Source organism: Pelodiscus sinensis, chromosome 10 (genome assembly GCF_052426305.1).
Source record: "Pelodiscus sinensis isolate ZL-2025 chromosome 10, ASM5242630v1, whole genome shotgun sequence".
Taxonomy (NCBI): Eukaryota; Metazoa; Chordata; order Testudines; family Trionychidae; genus Pelodiscus; species Pelodiscus sinensis.
The window spans coordinates 3,043,959-3,067,617 of record NC_143061.1 but is presented as its reverse complement, the minus strand read 5'-3'; the positions used below and the strand labels follow the sequence as shown (position 1 = coordinate 3,067,617).

Below are 23,659 nucleotides of genomic sequence, written 5' to 3'. Positions count from 1 at the left end.
CAGAGGGCTCCGGAGATGTTAGAGGCCAACCTCCAAGAGACAAAGGAAAATATTCCCAGCACAGCACCTCGCGCCAAGGGGCAAGTCCATAATCCTCCTCCCACCGGTTTGCTGCGCCGGCGCCCCGTGCCAGATGCTTCCACGGGAATGCACTGGCCGGCCCGTAGCACCGCTGGCGGTGAGATGGACTCGAACGCCATGGGGCTCAGCTGTGCCTGGAAGGTGGAGAGTTTGGGCTGCAACCGGCTCGTCTTGGAGCCTGGCCATGAAGGCAGCGTGGAGCAGGAACCCGGGCTCCCTGGACCGTGTGAGTGCGGTGCTACGCCCCTTCCGATACCCTGCGTGCCCGTGTGCAGGGAGACTGGGGGCCATTCAACTGCCCCCTCCCGCTAACTTCCAGCCCCTTGTGGGGCACCCCACGCCCGGGGCAGTAAGGGAGGAGCAGCCATTGCGCCCTTCTGCTGTTGCCGCTCGCCTTTGTGGAGGGGGCCCCCTCTGCATGGCGGAGCAAGGACCGAGTCGGACTGGCTGGTGGGTGGACGGAGAAGGGGCTCCTGCTCCAATGGGGGTCAGGGCCTGGGCTGAGGGTGCTGTGTGGTTGTAGCCACGGAGACCCCCCCCCCCCCGGCAAGAGTCTCTTGTGCCCTCCCTCTGCCCGCCTCAGTCGGCAGGCCTCAGCCGTCCAGGCAGCCCACCGATGGGGGAGAGGGTCAAACAGGGCAATTGCTCTGGGGCCTGGTAACTCAAAGGGGCCCAGGATGCCGACCACCTCTACTACTGCACTGGCAGGCAGAGGCCCCGGCCGTTCAATGGCTGCTGAACGGCCACACGACATGCTCCAGGCACCGCACAGAGGACCAGGTGCTCTGGCGCTGCCCCTTCCATCAAGCCCTGCCCCTTTGGCTCAAAGCCCCACCCTTCCGTCCGAGGCCCCGCCCCTTCCATTCCGTCTGAGCCCCGCCCTTTCCATTCCACCCAAGGCTCCGCCCCTTCCATTCCGCCATTCCACCTGAGACCCCGCCCCTTCCATTCCGCCTGAGGCCCCGCCCCTTCCATTCCACCCGAGGCCCCGCCCCTTCCATTCCGCCATTCCACCCGAGGCCCCATCCCTTCCGTCCAAGGTCTGCCCCTTCCAACCGAGGCCCCGCCCCTTCTAGCTGAGGTCTTGCCCTCTTCCAGGATCATGGAGCGGCTCCCCTCCCCGGGCCCGCAGAGGCTGTTGGCCCCCTTGTATCCAGGGACACGGGGTAGAGCAACAGGCCTTGTTCGGTCAGCCTGACTCCCCAGGGCCCAATCCCTGCTGTGCCGTCTCTTCCACCCTCCGCCCACCCCACCGCGGCTGCTGCTCGGTGGCAAAAACGAACGGTGCCATTGGGTTTTCTTTAAAAAAAAATCCATTTATTGAAAACCTCGCGTAACACTTTGTACAGGTCCCCCGCCCCGGCTCAGACCTGCCTGCCCAAGAACGGAGGCTGAGCAATGCTGCCGACAGACCCAGCCCGGGCTGCCGACTTGTCAAGCCAGCGACTCCCCAGGCAGGTTTTGTGCACACACATTCCTGGGAGCTGTAGGGACAGGAGGCTGCAGGCCTGGTCCCAACACCAGCCGATGCTCCGTAGGGTCCCACAGCACCAGTGGCTGCCAGAGCAACCCTAGGCCCAGCCAATATGGCTTCCATATTTCAGCCGCCGGGCCTGCCCCTCCTCATATTAGGGTGCCAAGCAATTTGACCACCTCTGGACATAGGCCAAGTCTACAGAAGCCACCAACGTGTTTCAGGCGGACCGGCCTCGGCCCACGAAGGAACCCGGGAATTGCCAGCCTAGATCAGAGCCAGTCCAGTCTCGTGACTCAGACAGTGGCTCGTACCAGCTGCTTTAGGGAAAGCGCAACAGAACAGCCTGAGTTGCTTTCCTCCGCTCTGCCTGCTTGCACAGATCACGGGCACATCAGGGCTCTGGCTCCCTCTTTGGTGAAAAGTGTCTCAAAACTTTTGAGACTTGGATCTGTAACAATGCAAGTGTAAACCGGCAGTGCACTGAACTCCAGGTATGTTTGGGGTGATATCCCAGGGGAATCTTTCTGGGACTGGCTCAGTCTGGTTCAAAATGTTTCTGAATGGCTTGAGGGAAGAGACAAACCACGTGCCGTTCATTCCCGGGGGCGGCGCAGCCAAAGAGCTGCAAACAGCACAAGGATAGAGAAGTAAAAAGCAATCCAGCGAGGTTAGGAGCAAGAGGAGCCATGGTCTCAAGTCGCAGTGGGGGAGGTCTAGGTTGGAGATGAGGCAAAACTATTTCCCTAGGCGGATGGGGAAGTGCTGGGCTGGGTTCCCTAGGAAGGGGGTGGAATCTCCATCCCTAGAGGTGTTTAAAAGTCCCAGCTTGACAAAGTCCTGGCTGGGCTGACTGAGTTGGGTTGGTCCTGCTCTGGGCAGGGGCTGGACTCGATGCCTCCTGAGGTCTCTGCCCGCCCTGGGATTCTATGATTCTAAGAGCACCTTTAACAAATGAGTTAGTCATCCTACAAATTTGCAAGTTAATTCAGCTGGGACAGACAAGTAAACCGCAGGAAACAGAAAGGAGCCATGCTGAAAGAGGCCTACAAGTGACAGAGGATGGCAGCTCAGATTGGCCTTTGCAGGGAGACAGTGAAACACAAATCAGTACCAGTGTGTGCTGCCTCTGCAGAGGCATCACATTATAGATTGATGAGGTGCTAATTAGTGTTCCCTGGAAGGTGAGTGCCAGAGGAGATGAAAATTCCAACCAGCTGATTAGCAGAGTGCCCACGTATGTTTCTATGGGTGGTGCACCTTCACTCATGCCTCAGTGCACATAGCAAAATTTATTCTGCACCTGGATGGAAAAAAATTGGTGCTATCTCCTCTGTGAAATGCAGGAGAGAATATACCTGGAACATAGCGCATGGCCGTTGCCCTCCCAGAACAAAGCCGGACAGTTTGGGGAAAGGGAGAGTCAAAAATAATTACAACAAAGCGAAGGAGACGGAGTCTGAGAAAAGAACGTTCCACTCAACTATGAGATGCCTAAGGACGTGGGTGTGGATTGGATATGGTAAGTAATAGCTGAAAGGAGCAAACTTGAAGGAGTAGAGCAGTTGTTTAAGGTGGCGCCCACTGGCGTGTGTGTGTGTGTGTGTGTGTGTGTGTGTGTGTGTGTAACATGCACATGCAGGTGTGTGTTTGTGTGTAGTCATACTGGTAAGAGTAAGAGATAAAACTCAGCAAAGGCAAATTCAGGGTACATAATATCAGAAAGACACTGCAGGATGCTGCTGGGTTTGCTAATTTCTGCCAATATGATTCTATAATATTTTGCGTAGGTACAAGAGAGAGGAAAAAGGGAGCCATCACAAAACCCTAAGACCATATTAGACCCTCTTAGACCAGGGACTCTTGGGCGGGTCTCTCCCCAAGTTAGGGGCATTTCTTCTAACATTATTATTTCTATCACGTTGTATAGGAAAAGATACGCTATATACCGCACTAGGCTCCCGCTTCCTGGGATCGAAGGGCTGGCTCGTTAGCATCTAATCGGGTTTGTATATGTATCTAAAGCACAAATACTTGTCTGAAAAGGACATCGCTTTCCCTTCTCACCCAGGGAGCTGCAGGACCAAGATGAACACAAGTGTGGAGGCTGCACTTTTCCGAGTGCCTACGAACAAGGACAGTCTTCCTCTCTGGGCTGGAGGGGTCATGTCCGGGAAGAAGGAGGGTTATAAAAATATACATGTGTGCCGGAGGAAAAGGAAGGCGGCGTGCAGAAAGTCCGATCACCACCTCCTCTCTTTCATGAGGTTCGTCGCCGACACCGGGCGGTCCTCTCGCCTCTGGATTATACATAATCCTTTCCTCCCACAGGGGCGGTGTTGGGATAGGCTCGGGTGGGGGGGTAGGACGCCTCTCTTCGTGGACAGGAGCAGCAGAGGAAGGCGCCTCCCAAAATGGTGAGAACAGCAGCTGCCCAGCCGATGAAGAGGGCCAGTCCGAATTCAAATCTGGGGAGAAATAACCAATAAGGATTCAGATCAAAACGTTCTAGGAGCAGAGGCAAAAGGACTCCAGCAAACTCCGGCCAAACACGCAGCAAACCCTCGTTCAGTAGACCTATACTGCCAGGCCTAAAAATACGGAGTCAGCCCCGCTCCCCTCCCCGAAATCATGAGATTGGCTAACAAAAGAATGCTATTTAAACATAGAAAACACAGTGGGTTTCTTTGCCTGGCCTTCCAGCTTCTGAGCTTGCCGATAGCACCTGGGTCATGTTTCCAAGTCTTTCTTTGCTCCCACAAACTAGACCAGGGGTGGGCAATAATTTTCGATGGAGGGGCCATGCCAAGATTTTGGTAAGTGGTCAAGGGCTGGGGAGAGGGGTCTGGGATGGAGATCAGGTGCCAAAGGGAGCTCGGGGTAAGGGACTGGGCTGCAGGAGAGGGTGTGGGGTCGGAGAGGGAGTTTGGATGAAGGAAACGATTGTGACCTGGGGCAGTGGGTTGTGGGGCAGGGTCTGGGAGGGGGTATGGGTGCAAGAGAGGACTCTGGCCTGGGAGAGGGATGTAAGGGGGGGGGGTCTGGGATGAAGATTAGGTGCCGAAGGGAGCTCGGGGTAAGGGAGTGGGGTGCAGGGGAGGGTGTGGGATCGGATGAAGGAAACGGTTGTGGGCTGTTCCATGTGACTCTCTGTGCTGGGGGGTGAGGAGAGGTTTCACATGCTGCCCCCACCCCCAGCAAAATCTTTCTGCTCCTTTTGGCTGGAAACCGGCCAATGGGAGCTGAGATACTGTGCTGCGCTGCTCCCGCCCCCAGCAAAATCTCTCAGCCCTCATTGGCCAGTTTCCCATTCCCATCCCACCCGCAGCGCAGAAAGCCACAGGGAGGCACAGGTGAGCCCACCAAGGTCACTGGCCTGGCACTATTACGCCACTAGTGTATTTGGCCCAATGGCAAAATGCATATTTGATGCTCTTACAGTGGGAGTTAAATAAGTCAAACTGCCATTGCGGAGAGAGGGTTTTGTGGTGAAAACATGACACAGAATTGAGCCCACAGTAGGATTTCACACTACAATGCACCACAAAAGGCTTGGCGAATGAGTTAGTCTACTACAGATCACCACGTTTTGCCTCCGGGTTCACCACTCCCGTTTGGCCATTTGTTTGGCACAGGAAATCAGATGAAAAGAATCCAGATCACTTCCCCGATGCCCAGAAAATATGGAGCGCAGCAAAACAGCTTCACACAGCCCTTTGCAAAAACTACGGACGCTTGTTAGAACTAATTGGCAGCAGGGAGGTTGTAAGCATCACAGAAAGGCACATCAAAGGCCAAAAGCGTCTGTGCAGCTTTGCTGGAACATTCAAGACTCATTGTTCTGATGTTTATAGCCGACTGTGCTAGACGCCAAAATGCCAGAGCTGGCTCTGCCATTCACCTGCTGCGCAACTCTGGGCATACCACTGTTCTTTGCCTCAGTTTCCCCATCTGTCCAATAAGGTAGGGGTGCTGTCTCTATTTCGCAAAGCACTTGGAGTTCTACAGCCCCTCGAGGAACCCCATGGAATATATTTATTTCAGAGCAAAAGTTGCAACCCCACCCTAATTTTAGTTTAATATCAAGGGTGTCACAAGGAGAAAGGAGAAAATTTGTTCCTCTTGGTTACTGAGGACAGGACAAGGAGTAATGGGCTTAAAGTGCAGCAGGGGAGGTTTAGATTGGACATTAGGAAAAAATTCCTAACTGTCAGGGTGGTCAAATATTGGAATAAATTGCCAAGAGAGGTGGTGGAATCTCCCTCTCTGGAGATATTTAAGAACAGGTTAGATAGACATCTGTCAGGGATGGTGTAGATGGAGCTTGGTCCTGCCTTGAGGGCTGGGGGCTGGACTCGATGACCTCTCGAGGTCCCTTCCAGTCCTATTATTCTATGATTCTATGATTCTAAGGGATAAACCAGTTAAATCACCATTCAAGTTTGCTTTAAATTCAACATTTTAAAAATGAAATTAAAAATGGGGAGAAAAGTGAAACCAATAGTCCTTCTTTTACAAAGGCGAGGGGTTTACAATCATTTAACACTATTTCACTGTTTGTTCACCAGCTGGGCTCCTGACTGGCCTTCCCATGCTGTTACATGATCCCAGCCAGGAGAAAGGAGAGTCCTGGCACGGCAAAAGCGACAGCAGGAGATGAAAAATGGTGGTTTCAAACAACTGAAAAAGCAGGACTCTGCTCCACTGGGCCTCGATGGAGCCAAGCACATGAACATCGGAGAGAGTCCAACAGGGCGTGACCAAAATGATTCGAGGGCTGGAGCACGTGACCTACGAGGCGAGGCTGAGGGATTTGGGCTTTTTTAGTCTGAAGAAGAGAAGAGCGAGGGGGGATTTGATAGCAGCCTTCAACTCCCTGAAGGGGCATTCCAGAGAGGATGGAGAGAGGCTGTTCTCAGTGGGGGCAGGTGGCAGAACAAGGAGCAATGGGCTCAAGGTGCAGTGGGGGAGGTCTAGGTTGGACATTAGGGAAAACGATTTCCCTAGGCGGGTGGGGAAGCGCTGGGCTGGGTTCCCTAGGGAGTGGGTGGAATCTCCATCCCTAGAGGTGTTTCAGTCCCGGCTTGGCACAGCCCTGGCTGGGATGACTGAGTTGGTTGGTCCTGCGTGGGGCAGGGGGTTGGACTCGGTGACTCCTGAGGTCTCTGCCCGCCCAGGGATTCCATGGTTCTAACATCCCTGGAGCAGGTTTACTCCTGAGGAGTCTGGTGGGAGTGTGAGACCCCAGAGGCTGGGTTCGCCACGGAGCCGTACGGCGGCGTGGATCTCTGTGCCGAGCGCGACCGTTCCAGCGTGGCACCATGACGCCCTGGCATTGCACCGGTGTCAAAGTGCCAGGCGGTGGGGAGCCGGGATCCACGACCTTTCAGGAGAAAACTCGAAAAGTCCCCGAATTTATACACGCCCGTGGGGGGCCTGCTCTAGTGGTAGGATTTGGGAGGGGGGATGCCGTCATGTGGCTCTGGGTGCAGCCCAGAAGCATGTGTCAGCTCACTCCCTTCTAACGTGAGCCGTGGGACAATCCCCCAAGCTGAAAGCCAGGGCGAAGTTCCCATGGACTGGGAGGGGTCAGTCCCTGCTCTGTGACCCTCCTTTGCTGGATGGTTCAGGGTGGCGAGGCAGAACTGGCTGTTACCTGGTGTTGACGGGGGTGAAAGGGTTGTAGAAATCCCGCGCCACTCGGCTTCCATACCAGGAGGTGGCCACCAAGACAGCAGAACCTGCCAGTGAAATTCAGACAATGAAACGGTTGGTCAATAGGGAGTCCCCCTCTCCCCCCCAGCAAAGATTTGTGCATTGAGGAACTGCCGTTGTGAGCACCCACAACTTGAGGGCAAACGTGAAGCTGCAGGCCGGCACTGAGTGGCAGAAATGAGGATCCAGCACCATAGACACAGTCTGGCCAGTTCAGCCACAAATCCCAGGGCATCCTAGGGGGAGAGTTCACCACCCTTGCACCGGGGACAGCCGCCTTGTGGGCTGCCGGGAGGGCAGGGGACTGGACTTGATGCCCTCTCGAGATCCCTTCCCGTTTGGGCACGCGATGAATCTGGGTCCCTTTGGTGGCATAGACCTGACATCTCAGTGCTCTTGGGACTTTCCAGCTCATGAGACAGCCAGGACACTAGAGAACAGGCCAGTCCAGCTCATTAGTGTAAGTCTTTGGACCACTGCCATTTTGGAGAAGGCCGACCAAATGAAAGACCGGCCCTAGGACATGCGATGTATGCCTCCAATTTCCAAGGGGTTAATAAGTGAAGGCAACAATTGTTTCCAGATGTTCCCCACACAACTAACAGGTATTGCCAGGTAAACCCTTCTCAAAAGCCGGCCCCTAGAGGTGGGTTCGGTCTTAGAAAAGTTACCCACCTGCCACAATGAAGATAATGCCGCCGACGACAGCCATCCTCATCTTCCTCACCTCGTCATCCTCCATGCACCTCATGCATTTCATGCCCACCACCGCAACAAAGATGGCCGCGAGTCCCAGGAGAATGCCAATCACCATCAGTGCCCGAGTGGCCTGCAGACTGCCTGCAAGGACACACATCATGTTGTGTTGGGTTAGGGTTCCCAGGAAGTCATCAGCATGTTGAAAAGTACCCAATGCACATGTTGGAACACAAGTTATTGGGCTTATGTAGAGGTACTGGAGAAGTTCTGTGCTTTGCCCTACTTCCAGTCCCCATCTCATCTGAGGAAGTGGGTTTTGCCCCCAAAAGCTCCTGATACTATATATTTTTGTTAGACACTAAGGTGCCCCAGGACGACGGGTTGTCTATGAAGAACTGTTAACATCAACCTGGTCATAAAAAGTAATGGGCACACAAAACCACTTCTCGAGTCAATGACAGTTCAGAATGTTCACTTTTTGTGGGATTTGGTCTTCAACGACTTTTTTCCCCTAATCGTTTTAATCCCACTTTTTAAAAAAAGAATAACATTGTTAGTTATCAAGGGAAATACGTTCGGTTTTCGGCTCCAATCTGGCAACAACATTTTTACACATGCTTTTAAGCATGGGAATAGTTCTACTGTGATTAATGTAGAGTTCATCACTTTGGAAAACCACAGCATTAATTTAGGCGTCTCAGAGCTTGTTTAGATGGCACGACCATGCGCACAGATGGGAGATGGTGCGAATTCTAATGTGGGCCGACGTGCTGCGCACTAAGTAGGCATGAATGCCCTTTCAATTAGAGCTGTTCTGAAAAATTTGTGAAAAAAGTTCAGTTTTGTCAAAATAGCTTTTCACCGGAAAATGCCGTTTCGACAAAACCGACTTTTTTCACAAAGCTGTGCTGATTTCAATAACTTTTTGTTTAGAAAAAAATGGACAATGTTGACATTTTTGGAATGCAAGGTTTGGATATTTCATTTGGAAATGGACTTTAGTTTATATTTAAAAGAAAGGGGTCAAGGCCGGTTTTTTTCTAAATGTTTTGGCTGATCCAAAAATTAAAACATTTCCCCGGAATTTTACGGCTTGAAACATTTTGTAATTTTGGCTTTTCATACCTGTTCAGAATGAAAAGAATCAAAATCTCAATTGTTTGGGATTTGGTTGGGTTTTGTTTTTTTGTTATTTGTTTTTTTGTTTTTGTAAGGATAGAAATTCCAATTTTCAACCAGTTTTACTTTTACCACATCGTCCCTGCTCTCCAGAAATCAGGAAAATGCAGCTATTGAAACACTGGATCATGCCTGCTATTTAGAACAAAAATGACAATTTCCTGAGTTCTTGCTAATACAGGATGAAACATGTTTTTAACAAATGCAAATGATGATCATATCTGATTGCACACGTTTATGTCCATGCACACACACCATCCCTATGCCTGATTTTATGCCACTGCAGTCAAGGGCTGCAGGATCACATCTTCTATTTCTGTGCCACTGCTGCTTTTCTATTCCTGCACCTTCCAAACTGAGCATAAAGGACGTGCTGCGAATCATGTTAATGCAATTTCCTCCTGTGTGAGGGACTTTGCCATGGTGACTCTGTGCATATGTCTACATTGCTGGTAGCTGCCCGATTTTCTTAACATGGGAAAAAGCATAAATTGAAATGGTCACGAGAAAAAAGAGTTTGCAGAGATGGAGAGAAGAAGACTGTGAATTAAGTCCCATGATTCAGGAACCAGGCAAAGCAAGTCTGGAGATGTCTGAAATTGCATGGTCTCACTTTTCTGTTGATTGATATTTACTGTGTGGGCAACAGCTGCTCTGTTGCATTGTTATCCTGTATGGTGCAATAATGCAAATATTACAGGATTCCAAACGCAAAGGCACTGGGTGTTATAAATTCCAGCATCTAAACTTCAGGTCTGTCTAAGCTAATCTTCTAGGTTTTGGTCTGCATTGGCAACCCAGGACTGGGGTGGCCGTAGGAAGAGAAACAGTTCTGAGCACCCAGTTGTTTCTCTTACATTTGGAGACGATATACACATTTCGGCGCGATAAAATGCTAAGAGGGACAAGTCAGGTGTGCAGCCCTAGCTGGGTCACTTTGGGAGATGGGTTCCTCTGACGACGATACATTTGAATACAGCTAAACGCAAGGCCCAGGACCGAAGACGGGGTCACACCAGATGGGGGACGCCCCCGTCACACTAACCATGGCACCTGGCATGATTCTTTAGCTGGGAGACCACGCAAGATGCTTTGCTGCATGAGCAGGAGCGTATCCGGGCGGAGCTCTTACTTCTGTAGGTAGCATCCAAGGGCCCATGACTGGAATATCGGGCCCGGGCTTCCCTCAGAAGAGGGTGTTGAACAATCGAAGAGGGTTCAGAAAAGGGCTACGAGGCCTGGACAACCTCCCTAACTGTGAGGTGGACAAAGCGCCCTCCATTTGGTGTATCCAAGGCAAGGCTCAGAGCATGGTCCATACAGTCTACCCCCCTCTGTGCCAGACCTACTGAGGTTACGTGCTCCGCCACAGAGCCTGGCTCTCCATCTCAGCTGTCAGGAGACCTGCCGTTAGCTCCAGGTTCCGACTCTGGACACGGCCACGAACCCACGTCTGTCCCAGGTAGGTCGTTAAGCCATCATCTTCACTGTAATACCCAAATCCTCCACAGCCCCCGCAGGATCCTTTCCTGGCCTCTGCAGGGCAAGTGCCCAAACCTGGCTGAGGGGGTTTCCCCTTAGTCTGCACCAGGAGCAGGTAAAGACGCACACCAGGAGCAGATCTACTGAGAAGGAAGGTGCTACTTTGATGCTGTTTATTAATCCGCATGACACCGATCCCTTTCCCGGACACTGGCGGTTGTTCGCTTTGTCTTCTCCTGGAGTCTAGGGAAGATCCCTTCCTTAACAGGTGGGGGGAGAGGGGTGATGACTAATGTGACAGCATCAAGGGCTCCTGATTGTTGGACGATGGCAGAAAGGTGCCAGACTTAAGGCAAGTCAGGACCAGCCTCTGTGTACATGTTCAACATGTGATTGGTGCAGGAGTGGGTTGTGCTGGGGAGTGAGAAACAATTAGATCCAGATCCCTGGGAACTGACACGCCCTGCCCAAGTAACCCCCCCTCTGGTCTTTTAGGGGATTTTCACTTTCCAAGGGGTGCGGCGTGGCTGGCTTGTGTTTCCCTGACTGTCCTTGAAAGGGAAAATGCCCATTCAAGCAACACAGGGAATTTCCACTGAGTTTCCTTTGTGCCACCATCGGTCATGCCAGGGGAGCCAACAGGGTTGCCCGGGTTAAGCATGGCGGTGGCTCCATGCTCCCAGAAGGGGCCTCAGGCAGAAGGGGCGGGTTGGGGCAGCCAGTCTCAGCGCTGGCCAGAGCATACGGCACAGTGCTCCTGCGGTGATTCTGAAGAGCCCATGGTTCCAACCACAGCTAAGCATAAATCTACTCTGGCTTGCTGCAGGGTGACTCCCACGACGTCGGGGAGCGTACGCGAATCAGAATCATGCTCGGCTTGTCTATTCTTAGGCTATTAGGCAAGCAGAAAAAATCATCTAGCTCAGTGATCCGGCATGGGCCATTTCCAACCAAAAGAACATCTGGATTGGGGCTTGTTTAGTCTGCAGAAGAAAAGGGGGGGGGGATTTGGTAGCAGCCTGCAACTTCCCGAAGGGAAGTTCCAAAGAGGCCGGAGAGAGGCTGTTCCCAGTAGGGACAGACGGCAGAATGAGGAGCAATGGGCTCAAGTTACAGTGGGAAGGTCTAGGTTAGATATTTGTAAAAACTCTTTCCCTAGGCGGGTGGGGAAGCGCTGGGCTGGGTTCCCTAGGGAGGGGGTGGAATCTCCATCCCTAGAGGTGTTTAAGTCTCGGCTTGACCAAGCCCCGGATGGGATGATTGAGTTGGGGTTGGTCCTGCGTTGGGCAGGGGGCTGGACTCGATGACTCCTGAGATCTTTTCCAACTCTTGGATTCTATGATTCTAACACGGTTTCTGTTGGACTTTCTTCATTCTTGTCAGGTTATGTTGAATAATTTTTCACACTAATATTTGTCCAGAAAAGATCCCATAGAGAAGACAGACACGAAAATCAGCTCGCGTGAGGATACTCCAGAGCCCCACATGGGTTGGGTGCTAAATTTTGCAACATCAGCAGCATTGCGATGGCCAATGTGGTGTAAACTGTGATTTTCTTAGTACGTGTGGAAAGGTTGTTTTTCAGCTGTACTATGACCATATGTCAGATACCATGTGTCAGGTCTCGTGTGCCTAATTGTGGCTCACTCGGATTGTGAAAGAGATGCCCCGAAAGGGAGGGAGGGTTTGAAAGTGATGAAAGAGTTTCGCAAGAGGCTGAGAACTCAGGGAGTTAATCTAAATATTGCACAACTAGGAGTAAAGGCCCAGTTACTTGACACAAGAGGTAATACATATCGGTAATGAGTTACCAGGGAAAGTAGTTGGCAGAGAGGAGTTTAAGTGACTTTAGAAGACACCGAAGGAAATTTTAGTACTAATCACCTATTACAGCATTGACTTCTGCAAAGCTTAGCTCCTTATTAGCTTCCCGAGATCCCTGCCGAATGGGCAAACAAGGATCCCCCTCCAAATTTCACAGCTGGGGAAACAGAGAGATCACAAGATTTCTCAAAGGCACACGAGAAATCAGCAGCAGAATGTGAGGTTAGAAGCCACGGGTGCCCAATCCTTAATCAGCTGTTCATTCCCAGAGGCCACCCAGCCCCCGAAGCTTGGGCAGAAAATGTGAGAACGGAGGCATTTAGTTAAGGAGGTGTTTGCTAGGACCAGGTTGGCTGAATAGGACCTTTTATATTCCCAAAGAGTTTCCTGTTTCTCATCAGCGATCTGAGAAATGAGAAAGAAGCAGAGAGGTGCGTTTACCTAGTCTCTACCTAAAGATCACATTGGATAATAACACGTGGTCATGAATCTGACAGAGCTCCCCAGGAAAAGCTTCCGGGAAGGGTCAGAGTTAAGGTTGTTGTTGAGACCTTTACTGTGTTTGCTTTTTCAGCATTTAGGCTAATGAACTAAACTCCTGCTACTTCTTCCCTTTGTTCTTGTTTTTTTCCTTCTGAGCAGCCTTTATGATTTTAGCTCTGTCTTAATGAAGGGTGCGAGGGAGCGAGCGTGGAAGTGGGTTGGTGTTATTTGTTCATTTGTGTTTGCCTGTGAATATCTGTACTGTAGGAGTCTGTTCTCTTCCTTTCATAAGAACAGCCAGACTGGGTCAGACCAAAGGTCCATCCAGCCCAGTGGCCTGTCTGCCCACAGTGGCCAATGCCAGGTGCCCCAGAGGGAGTGAACAGAACAGAGAATCATCAACTGATCCCTCCCCTGTCACCCATTTCCCGCCCCTGACAAACAAAGGCCAGGGACACCCAACTAGGCTAATAACCATTGTTGGACCTGTTCTCAGTGAATCTGGTGCTGTTTGAATGTTCAGTGAAATGTTAAATAAAAGCTAGGGTAGGAAGGGGACTGGTGTGATTCTTGTTACCCCTGCACCTTTAAAACAAATTCCCTTGAGTGGCTCCGTGTGTCACACACAGATTTATCCTGTGCTGGGTCTCCGCTCAAGCGGATTCATTTCTTGATGGGCGGCTGATCAGCTGACGTGTCTGTGTAGCTTTAGCGAGACTATTTTCCTTACCGCACCTGGAACGGTCTCTGCTCCAAAGCCATGCGAGTCTTAGGCAGCTAAGAGATGGCAGCATGCAGGTGAAACTGACAAATGTGATGCTGCTCCCTACCCCTAGGACAGCAAGAACCGCCCCTGAGTCACAAACAGCCCATGAAGTGTGGGAAACATGTTGCTCAAGCTATTCCAAAGAGCTCAGTCAGGAATATTCACTTGCCACTGGGTTCTGTGCAAACCAGAGCTACTCACCAATGCCAAACCTTCACAAATGATTCACTCAGCAAGGCCGGTCTAACCCGCCTTGCTGTTGTGTCAATGTACCAGTGCGGCTGATGATAAACTTTCTCCTTTATTGTCTTTCACAGAAACACCACAGGGCTAGTTTCAAGATTAGGCAAAGGCCTCTCTTTGTGGCAAAATCAGTTCAAAGAAGGATTCTCAGAGGCAAGAAGGTTTAAAAAAATGGGCTTTTATCTTATGCAGAACAAACATCTAACATGCTGCAAAATGCTAAGAGTGATTCACCCTGGTAAAAGGGACGGGTGCTGAACTCCAATCAAAAGGTGTCAGACCGATAACCCAGGCCAATGAAGTTCTCTCTCAAAGCATACAAACTCTTGGTGGCGGTAGTGGGTTCCTTATCCATGCTGCCCTACAGGGCGTGGGTGCATAACCTGACAACTCCAGTCATGTTGAGGTGCTTACATACCCAGGGCACATAAAGTTTGGACGCCCCTTGCTGGAAAGGAATGATTAGTGGTGGTGATATTTTTGGTCTGGCTCTTCATCTTCACAACACACTGTGCAAATGTTAACCAGTCCCCACAACAAGCAAATTATCCCCATTGTACCGAGGGGGGACGAGCCACAAGGAAGCAAATTAAGCTCTACCCATGGGAAAGCACCGATCTTGCTAAGTTCAGCTCTAAAGACAACGGACAGATAGATGACTTGTCTATCTCCATCCAGCACATTACTGGCCAAGCCAGGATTAGAAACCAGCTGTTTCCACTACTAGCCCTTGGCTTAGTCCTTAGCCCTGTAGCTTCCCCCAGTCACGGATCGTGGTGCAGCACCTGTGAGCTGAAGATGAACACTTTCCCCCCTTCCCACGAGAGAACCGCCTCAGGTAGGATGCTGGGGATGCGTCTGCACATGACTAACGCTGCTGGGCCCGGAGCGTATCCAAGGCCGTGTTTGTTTTGAGGGATGGGGCGGAGAGGCAGCTGGGAGAACCCACCCGACCGCGGCTGAGTCTCCACTTGCCTTTCCCAGTGGCGCCATTCCACAGGGCGAGGAATGACTTGGATGGGAACGGCCCTGCCAAGAGCCAGGGGGAGGAGCTCTCGTGCGCTGAGTGAACGAGCGGGGGCCGAGAACGGATCCTCTCATGCCCTTGATACCCACCACCTACCCCAGTGCAGAGCAGGGCCCACTCCGCAGCAGGCCACGGGGCTAAGGAGACGAAAACGGCCACAGGCGAGAGGAGGCGCCGGCCCTTGAATTCTCTAGTGCCATCGGTGCAGCACGTGAATCCCCCGCTTCTTGAGGTGCCTGGCAACCGCTGTGGGTTGGAACAGCTCGGTGGCTGCCCAGCGACACTCAATGGACTGTGGATCAGTACGTTCCTAGCCAAGCTTCTCTGCAGGCACAGGATGGCCGGTAGGTGGGGGAGGGTAGAATGTGCCCCCGCCATTCTCCAGCAGGGAGCGCACTAACCCGGGAAAGGCCCTGCGGGCTCCACCTGTCTGCCCTCCTTCGGGAGAGGATCCCCCCAACGGGAAGGACTCTGGGCGTCAGGAGGCGTTTCCCTGCGGCGCCACCTGCAGGGCCGCCCGTGAGCTGTGTGTCGTGGGATCGAACGACCTCGAGGAGCACGGCAGCACCCCGAGCGAAGAGCTGGCGGCAGCGGAGCCGTAAGATCGGTGAGCTGGAAACGAAGGGGGCCGGAGCTCGCGGTTGTGACGCGGCTTGGAAGGAGTCATTACTCAGGCGGGGCAGGTGTTCTCCAAATTAAATCCCCTGGGAAACCAATGGCTTCAATCCAGGCTAGTTCCCTCAAGGAAGTCTGTAAATCCCCAAACTCCACTCGCCTCTCCTGTCCCCAGGGACTGACAGATAAAGAGCCGGAGGCCTCACCTGTGTGTGACCTACATACCTGCAGGGGGTGGGGCACTGTCCCATGGAGGGCACTGAGACCACGTACACACAGAGCGAAGGAGTCCGCTCTGCAGCCCTAGCTGGGAGCCAGCTGCCTTTTAGCTCCAGCTGTAGAGGCTCCTGCACTAAGCTCCAGAGGTCCCATGTTCGGTTCCACCCCTTGGCATTACACGGGCACAGAACGTCAAGTGTTGCTACGGAGACGTGAGCACGGCCAGACCAAAGGTGCATCCAGCCCGGTGTCCTGTCTGCCCACAGTGCCCAGTGCCAGGAGCCCCAGAGGGAGGGAACAGAACACGAATTATCACATGATCCCTCCCGTCACCCATTCCCAGCCTCTGTCAAACAGAGGCTGGAGACACCATCCCTACCCATCCTGGCCAATAAGTATTGATGGACCTAACCTGCGTGAGTGTATCTAGCTCTTCTTGAACCCTGCTAATGTCCTGGTCTTCTCAACCTCCTCCGGCAATCCCTACGACCTGTACGTGTATTGCACTCAGAGCGACGGTGGCTTGTGCTCACCATGCACAGGAGTCAGCGATGGGATGGGGCGAGGTCTCAGGGCAGGGCAGAGCCGATGCCCAAGCGAAAGTGGCTACCAGTCATTAGGATGGGTCATCGCAAGTCTGAGTGTCCAACGGCAGCACTCCGGGAGCGAGGTGGCGACTGGCTCCCATCGCCCTGCACCAACCCTTCTAACCATCCCTGTCTAGAGTCGCCGTGGGAACCTGCAGGCGGGTCCTTTCCAGAAGGGAAGGCGACACTGTTATTATGGCGTTCCACTGGGTTAATTACAGAGGGGAGAGAAGACAAGGCGTGCGCAGGGCCGGCGCCAAGCCACGGCGCTCCCTTGCTCTCAGGGGAGTCAGGGCGTCACAGAAAGGAGCTGCTGTCGCCGTGCCGGTCACAGGAGAGGGGAGGGCCAAGGCGGGGGATAGTCATACTTTTTACTGGCCCGACTTCCAGATTGTCCAGTTGGAGAACTTCCCTCCCCCATCGTGTCTCTCCCAGGACATCGGCAGCATTAGGCTGGCCCTGTGCTAGGTTCTAAAGTAACCGCCCGCCAGGGAGCGAGGCAAGCACGCAGCTTTATGGACAGTCTCGTGGAGGTCAACGGCCTTGGCTTCCGTCGGGAAGAAGGTGCGTCCATGGGCAGTGGGTGACGGCACAGTTGGGGAAGGCAGTCAAAGCCCCGCCCCTTCTGACCAAAGCCACACCCCTTCCCCTGAGACCACACCCCTTCACAACCTTTCCCCCCTCCCACCCCAGCTGAGGGTGTGGCCGAGGCCCTACCCGGGCAGCACAGGAAGTTTTGGAAAGGCAATGCCTTCCCCCTTGCCTACGTGACCCATCGCCCTTGGGTGCATCCTTATCTCAAGTCAGCTGCTCTGCAACTAGAGCTGTGAGGAGCTAGCGTTGAGCTAGCTAGCGCCACTAGCAATAGCAGCAGAGGCGCGGCAGCAAGGGCTGGGCCCTGGAGCAGTTACCCAGGTCCCCAAGCCTTGTTATCCAGCCCTTGCTGCTGCTGTGAGTCACACCAAAGCTTTGGGGACGTTCTCTAGGCAGGAACTCGACTGGCAGCTCACAGCAGTCCCTTCTGGCCTGGGAATCAGTGAGTCTATTAAAGCTAGGGCGGGCTGGGAGAGACGTGTGGAAATCACACCTCTCACCTCAGCGCAGACACGCCCAGGGTAACACCCTGGTGAAGACTGAAGTTGACACAAGTGAGCTGGTCCGGGTGGACCCTAGGCTCTCCCATCATCCTGGACATGGCCTGCTCGCTCCTGGGAAAACTCTAAAGTGCTCCGGTCTCCATTGGGATCATAGAATCATGGAACACTAGAACTGGAAGGGACCTCGCGAGGTCATCAAGTCCAGTCCCCTGCCCTCACGGCAGGACCCAGCAGCATCTAGACCATCCCTGACAGGTGTCTGTCCAACCTGCTCTTAAATATCTCCAGGGATGGAGATTCCACAACCTCCCTGGGCAATTTATTCCAGTGTTTCACCACCCTGACAGGTAGGAAGTTTTTCCTAATGTCCAACCTAAACCTCCCTTGCTGCAATTTAAGCCCATTGCTGCTTGTCCTTGTCCAGGTAAGAGCTAGCTAGTGAAGAAGCACCCATAGGGCTCCTCCCGGGTGTAACCTCACACCCTTATGCCCTTGTTTGGCAGGGTCAGGGTCATGTTAGCGAAGTGTCAGAAGGAATCGGTTCTCGCTCATCAGAAGGACATGGGAATGGGTTCTATTTTAAACACCGGTGGTTGCTGCGGTGCTGCCGAAGAGCTGAATAAAGCTTTGCTTGTACTGTTGATCGTGCTCACAACAGGAGGTTTTCGACTGATTTCAATGGGAGCAGGATCCGGTCCCCAGAGAACCCTTCCTGCACAGGAATCCCATCGGACTAAGGACTCGGCTACATTTTGTCCCCAGTTGGCAGAAGTGTGGTCAGCAGCTCTGGTCATTTCTGGCTCAGAAGTGGAGTTGTGGGGTTAGCCAGAGGGGCTGTTTACGGCAGTGTTCTCCCTCCCACATGAAAAGTTCAGGGTGGAAATATTTTGCACAACGGGAAAAAGCTTGGAAAGTATCAACCTTCAGCAAACCAACACGACTTCCTTTGTCAGCCGGTCACATAGGTGGGTCCGCTCCCCTCCAAGTGATCAGAGGCTGGGACTGCAGGCATTTCACTCTCTCTTCCAGACAAATCTCTCTCCCGCCCTCAGCCCGTAGAACTCAGTGCAAGACCTCCTGTATGACGCACAGTCATTGAGGGGTGTGAAAACCTCACACCCGCCATCAGCCCTGGGGTAGCTGTGGCTAGGTTAAGGGAAGACACCTCCATCCACCTGGCTAACACCACTCAGGGAGGCAGATCCTACGGTGACAGAAAAACGCTATTCCTTGATACAGCTATTGCGGGCTTGTCTCCACTTCAAAAGTTAGGGCAACACAGCTATGTCAGTAAGAAATGTACACTCCAACTGACACAGGTTAGTAGAGTCAACTCTCAGTGTAGACGCAGCTATGTCAGTAAAGCTACACCCCAACCGACACAGGTTAGCACAGCTAACTCTCAGGGTAGACGCGGCTATGTCAGTAAAGCTACACCCCAACCGACACAGATTAGTGCAGCTAACTCTCAGGGTAGACGCGGCTATGTCAGTAAAGCTACACCCCAACCGACACAGGTTAGCACAGCTAACTCTCAGGGTAGACGCGGCTATGTCAGTAAAGCTACACCCCAACCGACACAGGTTAGCACAGCTAACTCTCAGGGTAGACGCAGCTATGTCAGTAAAGCTACACCCCAACCGACACAGGTTAGCGCAGCTAACTCTCAGGGTAGACGCGGCTATGTCAGTAAAGCTACACCCCAACCAACACAGATTAGTGCAGCTAACTCTCAGGGTAGACGCGGCTATGTCAGTAAAGCTACACCCCAACCGACACAGGTTAGCGCAGCTAACTCTCAGGGTAGACGCGGCTATGTCAGTAAAGCTACACCCCAACCGACACAGGTTAGCACAGCTAACTCTCAGGGTAGACGCGGCTATGTCAGTAAAGCTACACCCCAACCGACACAGATTAGCGCAGCTAACTCTCAGGGTAGACTCAGGGGGTACAGCACTTTACAGGGGGTACTCAGCATCTGCTGACGCAGCCCCCAACGGAGGGGTTACACTAGGCACAAGGATGTGACCACAAGTGACAGGAGTAAGAAACCGTCTCCATCGGAAGGTTCCCAGCAGCTCACGCCCCTCTCTGCCACCCCGTGAGCTCAGGCTGTTTAACTAACAGAATTTTCTGATCACAGTTACAAGGACTCTAGGGCAGGGATCTGATTTTCAGCCACCTTGGTGTAAATCCAGACTAACGGGGCTGCTTTAGATTTACAGCTTGGCAGGATACAGCCGCCCCCTACGACATTATCTCAGGGAACTGGCGGTATTCTGCGATGCAGGGCGTTTTTGAAGCTCCTTTTCCTGGATTGCTAGACACAGGAAACTCCCTGCATGAAGAACACTGTCAACAACAGAAAACCTTGGGCAGAGTCTTCCAGATCGTCACATTCCTACCTCCCCCACCACGGCTCCTCACTCCTTCCATCTGGCTGAATTTTGCTGCCCTTTCCAGACAAGGCAGCTGTTTCCCCAAGCGCCGATCTCCCTGTTCCTGGTGTGTTTCACTCGTGGCACTCAAAGGCCTCATTCACTACTGACTGCTTTTCCACCTGCAGCATCTGACCCCTTCGTCAAAGTCAGGGACACAGGTCCCGTTGTACCAGTGTAACCCACACACCTAGGCTGCGTCTAGACTGGCAAGTTTTTCCGCAAAAGCATCTGCTTTTGCGGAAAAACTTGCCAGCTGTCTACACTGGCCGCTTGAATTTCCGCAAGAACACTGACGATCTCATGTAAGAAATCAGTGCTTCTTGTGGAAATACTATGCTGCTCCCATTCGGGCAAAAGTCCCTTTTGCGCAAAAGGGCCAGTGTAGACAGCTCAGATTTGTTTTCCACAAAAAAGCCCTGATTGCGAAAATGGCCATCAGGGCTTTCTTGCGCAAAACTGCGTCTAGATTGGCACAGACTCTTTTCCGCAAAAAGCTTTTGTGGAAAAGCGTCCGTGCCAATCTAGTCGCTCTTTTCCGCAAATGCTTTTAACGGAAAAACTTTTCCGTTAAAAGCATTTGCGGAAAATCATGCCAGTCTAGACGTAGCCCTAGTGCGGTTACTGAGCAAGGCAAGTGGTACCTAGACCACAGCAACAGTTAAGATCAAGAGACCTCTACAGCAGGGGTGGGAGGCAGCTGGCTTTTAGCTCAGAGGGTAGAGGCTCGTATACTCAGCTCCCGAGATCTCAGATTCAAATCCAGCCGGTGGCAGTTACACAGAGCTACGTGCATGCTTAAGGAACTGCTGACAGGTAGAAGAACAAACAAGATGTCCTGTTGCAGAAAACAGGCTCCCCCACCCGCCCACCCCCGCCCTGGGATGACTCCTACGAGCAGTTCTGCAAACTTTACTAGTTCGGAGTAGAAACGTATGAAAAAATTATTCCTTTTACAGTCTGACCGTCCAACAATAACTCAGCTGTGAACAATAAAATCCAAGTAGAACAAGGCAGCAAATCATAGGAGCAGATCGTCCCTTCTCTGGCTTAGAAAACAGACCAGTGAAAGCCGGGTAGGACGGCAGGTAGACTGAAAAAAGCACACGCATGCCTGGATTCAAGGCAGCTTCAGTGCAAAACACTAGTTCTACTGACAAAACCTTTCCCACCAAGACAAGGCCTTCCCTGGGGCGACACTGAATCTGAGTGTATTTACCCCGGGGCGAGAGGCACATGCCACCCATCAAGACAGACAGCCGTGTAGGGAAAGATCGATCGGAGCCTTCTGTCGCCCCCGCTCAATCTTATCTCCCCCCCCCCACCAAAAACAAAATCCGAGGCATGTTGGTATTGGCGAGCAACGCTTCCCCGGGCCGGTACGAAGCCCCTGACCCACAGGCGTGAAGGACCAGCCGCCCGCCTGGACTTACTCACCCTCCAGTTTGAGCAGGGAATCGTAGATCTTGCACTGCATCTGCCCCGTGCTCTGCATGACACAGGACATCCACAGCCCCTCGTAGATGGCTTGAGCGGTCACGATGTTGTCCCCGGCGTACGAAGACATTTTCCACTGGGGCAAGGAGGTGCTGATGATGATGCCGATCCAGCCTATGAACGCCAGCACCAAGCCCAGCAGCTGCAGAGCTCCGCTGGCCATCTCGGCGGACACCGGCTCGCAGCGAGCTTCCAAAAGCCTCCGGAGGTCCTAGACCTGACCCTGAGCGTCGGGGAGCCCTGCTGCTGAAACTGACCGGCCCGTTGCCCACCTAGAAAGAGCAGCAGCAATGCCACCTGCCTACAGACAGTCTCTCCCTGCCTTTATAATCCAGGAGCAAGACTAGCGCCGGCCGAGCAGTCACTCGAATGAAGGGCTGAGCCCGGCTGGGTCTCAATTTAAAGTCGAGTCTTCGGGGCGCCCCCTAGTGGTTTCACCTGAACTCCCAGCTAGAAACTTGGGATCCCTCCGAAAGGATGAAGTCAGTCGTCAGGCTGAGAGGTGACTAAAGCGGCCCAGAGCGATCGCGCGTCCAAGTCACCGTGGTGATACTGGGCGCTGCCAGACCAGCGGGGTTCAGACTTTTCGCTCATAACCCAGTGGAAGAAAATTGTTGATTCTCGCGACCCAACAGAATGGGACTGGAGTGGGGGCTCCGGGGTGGGGCTGGCGATGGAGCTTTGGGGCTCTGGTTTTGGGGGGGGGGGCAGGAGAGGATTCCCTCCAGTGGCTCCCGGTCAGCGGTGCAGTGGGGGGCTATGGCAGCTTCCTGCCTCTCCTGGCACTGCAGACCAGGCTGCGCCCAGAAGCAGCCGGCAGCAGGTTCCCAGCCAATGGGAGTGCGGAGCTAGTGCTCAGGGCAGGGGCGGTGCGCTGAGCCTTGTGCACTCCCCCCCCCCACACACACACCTAGGAGCTGGGCCTGCTGCGACCGCTTCTGGGGTGCAGCGCAGTCTGTGGTGCCAGGACAGGCAGGGAGCTGCCTTAGCCCCTTCACTGCTCACCTGGTCCCCCTCCAGCCACGAGCCCCAGTGCCCGACATCCACGACCTGGTACTGGGTTGTGACCTGACATTTTCAAACTGGGCTAGATCACCCTCCATCTGAGAATCTCCAAGATCTTTGTAGGTATTGGCCAATTCAGGCAAACGCCACTCGGGAATGCATGGAGGTGCACGTTTCATAGCTTAAGGTGGATTTAAAGGCAGACAAACTCAGTATTGGTGATGGTTTGCAATCAGTGTTCCTGCTAATCTCTTCTACCCATGTGCGGAATAATTTTTTCTATGCGCACTGAGGCCTGTGCAAATGTGCACCACCAGTAGGAACAGAAATGTAGCTGGGCACTCTGCTGATCTCCTGGATGGCCCTGGAATCTCTCCTGAGTGGCCGCCCAAGCGCACAGTTGATAGGGAACCCTGTTTGCAATATGCATTCAAAGTAAGAGATTCTCTGGCGGGCCCCACAAATGCACTCCAACCTGAGGCCATAGGGGCTTTGCAGGCATCGACACTGACTTACTGAGGAGTCTTGGGTCAGTCACTTCACCTGCCTGTGCCTCAGTTCCCTCCCCCCAACCCATGTGTAATGAAGTAGGGAGGGCCTGGCAGTGAGGGCTGCCTCTGAGATCTATTTGAACACAATCTGGCATGAGAATTAAAAATAAAAGATGCAGCCACAAACAAGTTACCCAAACAGCCCAGCAAGCACCCGTCAATCGTCAGTCCAAACATCCTTCTGAGAACCTAAATCTGTGGATGCGAAGCTGTGAACTCAGCATTCAATGAAGCACGTCAAGCAAACAGATCCAAAGCTTGATTATTCAGTGCTCTGCAATCGGCACAGTTATTCGGTTTGCCTTGAAATTGTGTGGGCCTCACGAGGGCTCAATCAGTCCAGACTGATGCTCCAAGACCTTGATAGGAAGGGACCCTGGACTGGTAAATAGAACACCGATTGGTGGCGCTTTGTGTGCATGTGTGTGTCTGCTTTACTACTGTATCTTATTAATGTTTCCGAAAGTTTTTGTTTGTTTGTCTCAAAAGATTTCCGAAACGGTAAGAGCTAGAAAGACCAAATTTTGTACGGATACTACTGATTTCCTAAGTTCAATCACTGGATTGGTAATAGCTCGAAATCGGTTCCCCCAGACCCTAATTGGGCCACTAATTAGCTTTAAGTAGCACTTGATCATAGGCATTTGCTGGACTCTTCTTTTAAGCATATCACATTA

General features: G+C 52.7%; 1 protein-coding gene across 1 annotated transcript; it reads right to left on the bottom strand.

Annotated features, from left to right (window-relative positions):
- Positions 1–1,376: 1,376 nt before the first annotated feature.
- On the bottom strand, positions 1,377–21,809 carry CLDN1 (claudin 1). Its single transcript, XM_006137061.5, has 4 exons — positions 21,367–21,809; positions 7,946–8,110; positions 7,212–7,296; positions 1,377–4,023 (listed from the first exon to the last, which is right to left on the bottom strand). The coding sequence occupies exons 1-4, from the start codon at positions 21,587–21,589 to the stop codon at positions 3,861–3,863; spliced, it is 636 nt and encodes a 211-aa protein (XP_006137123.2). The 5' UTR covers positions 21,590–21,809; the 3' UTR covers positions 1,377–3,860.
- Positions 21,810–23,659: the final 1,850 nt, after the last annotated feature.

What these genes read in the sequence shown, in the direction of transcription:
- CLDN1 (XM_006137061.5), bottom strand. Translation starts at nt 21,589, where the DNA reads ATGGCCAGCGGAGCTCTGCAGCTGCTGGGCTTGGTGCTGGCGTTCATA. An exon ending in TTCCCTGCTCAAACTGGAGG is followed by an intron (nt 8,111 to 21,366) that starts GTGAGTAAGTCC and finishes GTGTCCTTGCAG; the next exon opens with GCAGTCTGCAGGCCACTCGG. An exon ending in TTCACCCCCGTCAACACCAG is followed by an intron (nt 4,024 to 7,211) that starts GTAACAGCCAGT and finishes ATTTCTCCCCAG; the next exon opens with ATTTGAATTCGGACTGGCCC.